General features: G+C 47.5%; 1 protein-coding gene across 1 annotated transcript in view; it reads left to right on the top strand.

Annotated features, from left to right (window-relative positions):
- The first annotated feature begins 221 nt into the window (after positions 1-221).
- celsr1a (cadherin EGF LAG seven-pass G-type receptor 1a) overlaps positions 222-5893 on the top strand; it is a 174602-nt gene continuing 168930 nt past the window's right edge. Inside the window, exons 1-4 of the mRNA XM_063217224.1 lie at positions 222-2265; positions 2639-2985; positions 3658-3810; positions 5593-5893. The exon at positions 5593-5893 is cut by the window's right edge and continues 918 nt beyond it. Coding sequence (XP_063073294.1) covers positions 456-2265; positions 2639-2985; positions 3658-3810; positions 5593-5893 — 2611 coding nt within the window. The 5' untranslated portion in view covers positions 222-455. The remainder of the gene's footprint in view (positions 2266-2638; positions 2986-3657; positions 3811-5592) is intronic.

Raw genomic sequence — 5893 nt, 5'->3', positions numbered from 1 at the left:
CTTCTTGATGTCGGCGGAGAAAGCCCATCAAGACAGTGCGCATGGCATACTAGTATAACAAACGTACAAAGGAGTTGAATAACAATGCCGACGGCACCGGCCATTCCCGCAAGGCTTTTGTAGATTCGCAAGAGCCCACCACAAGAAGAAAAAAGCCCCACGTGAGAGCACCTCAACGCAGCAGGTTTATGCTAATCACACACTCGGAGGAGGGCAGCGACTCGAGCCTAGCGAGCGAACGGCGGCGGAGGCGCGGAGCCATTTTGTCGTCATTTTAAACTTTACATGGAATTATGTTACCGCGCCTTGTGGATACCCGGGATACCGTGGCTTTTTCGCCGACCAAACCAGCGAAATGAAGCAGAAAAGAAAGGCGCCGTGTTGGGAGAGGGAGAGTTGATGGACTTTGTGTGAGGTGCTTTTTGAAGTTCCGCGGAACTAAGGAATCCTGAGCCATGGAAGTATTCCTATGGTGGATTTGGATAAGCCTGATATGTAGATTGCACTTAATGGGTTGTTTGGACCTACACATGTCAGAGACTTCACTACCAAGGAATATACTTGCAAACGTGTCACTTGGCCCAGGCTGGACATACAAAATTGACAGGACACTATCTTCTAAATACCTAAGGGAATTTGTACATGTTGACTGGCAACACGGAGTGGTAAGTGTTTCCAATGGGGTGGACTGTGCGCGCTTACCTAATAACCCGGCGCCTCTGTATGTCAAGATAAGATCTTTGACATCTACAAACTTTGTCCTGACGCATTTAAACGTGTTTGTACACGGACAGAATTGTTTTATCAAATACAAAAGAAAGTCCTCCATAGAGTCGCCCGATATTTCTGTCGCTCGCCTACTGAACTTAGGGAAAACTTCCTGCTTATCTCCAGGTAATTTACTTCTCAGTGTGAATCACTTTTTACCCAAATTCGTTAGTAAGGATGATATATCTAATTATTCTTGCACAAACGTAGATGGTGGTGTGGTAGAAGCGAGTAACGGGAGCGTATTTCTGAAGCATGAGCACTGTTTCAAACCGTGGGAGCGGAGCGAAATGGCTTTTTGGTGTACAGTGGTGCACGGTTCAGTGGGTGACCGTGTTTCCATGCGCGTCAGATTGAAATTCGGGCCAAATTATCACCTCGTGTCGTCGGAGCAAAACAAACCCATCAGAGCACATAGCAGAATAAAGAGGGGCGCAAATCAACCCCCTACATTTCAGCTGCCCACTTATCATGTGTCTGTCCCGGAGAACGAGCCAGCGGGGACTCACGTTATCAATGTGAAAGCTACTGATACAGATAGTGGGGAAGCGGGCAGGATTAAGTATGCCATGGAGGCACTGCTAGATAAGCGATCCGATAATTTCTTTGCCATAGACGAGCAGACCGGTCACATTGTTACCACGCAGGCCCTGGACAGGGAAGTCAAAGACACACACGTCTTCAAAGTGACTGCCACTGACAACGGCAGCCCTGCTCGTGCGGCCACTTGTTACCTCACCGTCACAGTAAGAGACACCAATGACCACGAGCCCGTGTTCGAGCAGTCAGAATATAGGGTTTCCATCCGCGAGAACGTAGAAGTAGGCTTCGAAGTCATCACCGTGAGGGCCAATGACGGCGACACGCAGGCCAACGCGAATATGATATACAGACTAGTGAACGGGGACGGGGTCAACTCGGGCTTTGAGATTGACCCCCGTAACGGGCTGGTGAGAATCAGGCTCCGTCCCGACAGGGAGGTCATGTCCCAGTATAAACTGATAGTCGAGGCGAACGACCAGGGCAGGGACCCGGGCCCGCGCAACGCCACCGCCACGGTGTACATAACGGTAGAGGACGAGAATGACAACTACCCGCAGTTCAGCGAGAAGAGGTATGTGGTGCAGGTGCCAGAGAACGTGGCTGTCAACACCCAGATAGCGCAGGTGGAGGCCACTGACAAAGACGAAGGGAACAACGCCAAAGTGCTCTACAGCATCATTAGCGGCAACGTGAAGGGCCAGTTCTACATCCACTCTTCCACGGGCCATATAGACGTCATCAACCCCCTGGATTACGAGATGATCAGGGAGTACAACCTGCGCATCAAGGCCCAGGACGGCGGCAGGCCTCCGCTCATCAACGGCACCGGCATGGTGGTGGTGCAGGTGGTGGATATCAATGACAACGCGCCCATGTTCGTCAGCACACCCTTCCAGGCCACCGTGCTGGAGAACGTGGCCATCGGCCACTCAGTTATCCACATCCAGGCCATAGGTATACAGCCCAGATACGACACTCATAGCACAACACATACTTCATACTTCACCCCCCCCCCACACACACACACACACATAGCCCATGCCAAGGCACAGTTGCACTTCAACTTTAAACATGTTGCCACTATTGCACTATAACCCCCCCATTCACATTCAACCTATACCCAGGCACATTTCATGTTGGACACATTTCATGTTGGACACATCTCTTCTCTTCTCTTCTCTTCTCTTCTCTTCTCTTTTCTTTTCTTCCCTTCTCTTCTCTTCTCTTCTCTTCTCTTTTCTTTTCTTCCCTTCTCTTCTCTTCTCTTCTCTTCTCTTCTCTTCTCTTCTCTTCTCTTCTACTATATTCTGTTCTATCCCTTTACCAGACGCTGACTCAGGTGACAACGCGCGCCTGGACTACAGTCTGAGCGACACCTCGCCCGGCTTCCCCTTCGCCATCAACAACAGCACGGGCTGGGTGACGGTGTCCATCCCGCTGGACCGCGAGACCACCGAGTTCTACACGTTTGGCGTGCAGGCGCGCGACAACGGCGTGCCTGTCCTGTCCTCCTCTGCCAGCATCAGCATCACCGTGCTGGACGTCAACGACAACGTCCCCGAGTTCACCCAGAAGTCCTACGCGCTCAAGATCAACGAGGATGCGGTGGTGGGCACCAGCGTGCTGACGGTCACCGCCGTGGACCGGGACGTCAACAGCATTGTCACCTACCAGGTGGGAGCTCTCTTTCTTTTTAAAAACTTATTTGTTTAATGATTTTTTTTTCACTTTAATTTTGACAGGACAGTGGAGAGAGACAGGGAAGGATCGGCAAATGACCCCGGCCGGAATCGAACCCAGGTCGCTGGCGTAGTAACCCAGTGCCCTACCATTAGGCCATGTCAGGTCCAGGAGCTCTCTTTCTGGGGGCTTTTTCAAGCCTTTATTGAGAGAGGGCAGGGCAGAGGAGACAGGAACTGGCTTGAGGAGAGAGGCGGGGTGAGGTCGGGATAGGGGTTGGGGAATGTCCCAGGTTGGATTTGAACCTAGGTCCCCCCGGGCAACTTGCCCGACATGATAGGCCTATGTGTGCGTACCCGCCGTGAATCGTGACGTTAACAACATCATCACCTACCAGATAGGAGATTGCTTTCTGTGGGGAATTTTGTGCTTTTATTAGATAGGACAGTGCAGAGAAGATGGTACTCGAACCCGGGGCACTGCATTTCTGGTATGGCACCCACCCGTAGTCTACTGCCCAATGAGCCACAGTGCCTCACAGGTGACATTTCTAAGGACACAGAAATAGAGAACACAAAAAAAGCATTACCCATAAATGCAAGTTGAAGAGTATAGCATGACAATTCAATAGAGCTTTTGTAACTTGTACCATGTACTGTGTAACAGATCGCCAGCGGAAACACACGTAACCGCTTCGCCATCACCAGCCAGAGCGGCGGGGGTCTCCTGACGCTAGCGCTGCCCCTGGACTACAAGCAGGAGCGGCAGTACGCCCTGACGCTCACCGCCTCCGATGGCACGCGCTTCGACACCGCACAGGTACAGTATAGTGCATGTCATGTTTGTAACAGAGGTGTAAGTCCCTGCGCCGAGGTGTATAAAGTAGAAGGAAAAGAAAAGTAGAAACTATCATTAGGGACTCATCAGATACAGCAGAATAACTGGTATTACAACTAAGTAATATCATATACCTTTACTATTGTTGGACTTATATCATGACTTAATGTCTATTTCTACTTAATACAAAAAAGTAAAGACAGGTTCACCAGATACACATTGAAATCACCTGTATTGGAATGAAACTGGCAGTTTTTGTTTTTTTAATTATTTCTGAGGTTGGATTTTGACACCTCATGTTTATAATGGTAAATGTTTACATGTCCGAATGCCTTGTCTTTCCATAGCCTTGTAGTAGTGCATAGCATTTTGCCCATGGAACGCATCTTTGTTCCCCCAAAAACGTAATTACAACATTATAGGGCTGGGCAGTTTTGGAAAAAATGAGCATCACGGTTTTCTCTATGAAAATTGACATCACGGTTTTCTGCACAGTTCTTTGATAAGCGGCGATTTTCCCCCAAATCTTAATCTTTCGGACGAAAAAAAACTTAAATTAAATTTAAAAATGAGATACAATCATGAATTTAAATTAATCTCCATTTCTATTTTATCACTTTCATTTCAATATTTTTATATTTTATAGTTTATATTTCCCTACCCAAGACTTTAAGTTCCCTTTCAAGTGCAGCTGTTTTTGGCTTTTTTTTTTCCAAGACAGCCCAAAACTGCATATTTGTTCTACACCTGGCAACACTACTTGCTTAGTTCTCGTTGTACACCTGGCAACATGGATCACTATGACCGCATGTTGCCTTGCGCAGCGCGAGTAAACGCAGTGGGACAGAAACGGAACAGACTGAAGAGGCACGAAAACAAACGGATTTACTTGACATTGTGTGAATATTTTCTTTGAATTAAAGGCCAAATATAACGTAGAATGTATTTTGTCAGGCAGTTTGTGTCATATGGCGATGTATTTCGCTCCTATTTTGCTCCCAAATCATTTCAAACAGCAATGTAGCAATGTATCTTGTCTGCCCATTGCATTTTGCAAGCTAAGCTAATTTAGCCTCAATGGCAAAACTCATACGCAGCCTTAACAGCAGTCCTGCACACGCAGTTGGGATGGTAATGAAATACAGTTAAGGATCTGAGAACTGTTGTAGCCTATTAGAGTAGCCTTTTATTTAACTTTGTGAGATCAAATGTAAGCTAAGTTGATTTAAATGATTCATCCATGCCATGTGGGTTCTTCATTAGGCTATGCTTCACTCTCACCAGCTTCTTTAGCGCGATTAACCAATTATTTGTATTGCTTCAATCAACATCTTAAATTGTGACATTTCCTAGTAGAAAGGCAACAGTGGACTTGGAGTTGAAATGAAGTGTGACAGTAAGTATGAAGTTCACGCACATAGCCTAGTATGAACAACAACAACAAAACCGTCTCTCATCAAAAAGAGAACCTTGTGTAGGTGAAACCGAGATCACGGTTTTTAAACCGTAAACCGCCCAGCTCTACAACATTATAACATTGCTCAAACAACATTATGATATTTCTCAAATGACTTCTTGCTCAGTGGTATTAAATGCTATTCTGGTAATAAGGAAGTTATAACAGGTGCCAAAAAAAAAAGTTTCCCCAGGAATTTGAAAAGAATATGCTATTTGGATTTATGAGCGTTTATACTGTTATAAATGTTATTATTATGATTATGATTATTATATTTAATATTGACACCCCATATTTTCACTGTGTAGGTTCTCATCAACGTGACGGACGCCAACACGCATCGGCCCGTCTTCCAGAGCGCCAACTACCAGGTGTTTGTGAGCGAGGACGAGCCCGTGGGCAGCACGGTGGTGGTGATCGTGGCCTCGGACGAGGACCAGGGCGAGAACGCGCGCATCACCTACACCATGGAGGACAACGTGCCACAGTTCGCCATCGACCCGGACACGGGCGCCATCACCACGCGCACCGAGCTGGACTACGAGGACCTGGCGTCCTACACGCTGGCCATCGTCGCCCGCGACAACGGCATACCACAGAAGTCCGACA

Source organism: Engraulis encrasicolus, chromosome 15 (assembly GCF_034702125.1).
Source record: "Engraulis encrasicolus isolate BLACKSEA-1 chromosome 15, IST_EnEncr_1.0, whole genome shotgun sequence".
Classification (NCBI taxonomy): Eukaryota; Metazoa; Chordata; class Actinopteri; order Clupeiformes; family Engraulidae; genus Engraulis; species Engraulis encrasicolus.
The sequence above is the reverse complement of the archived record's forward strand: the minus strand, read 5'-3'. Positions and strand labels throughout refer to the sequence as shown.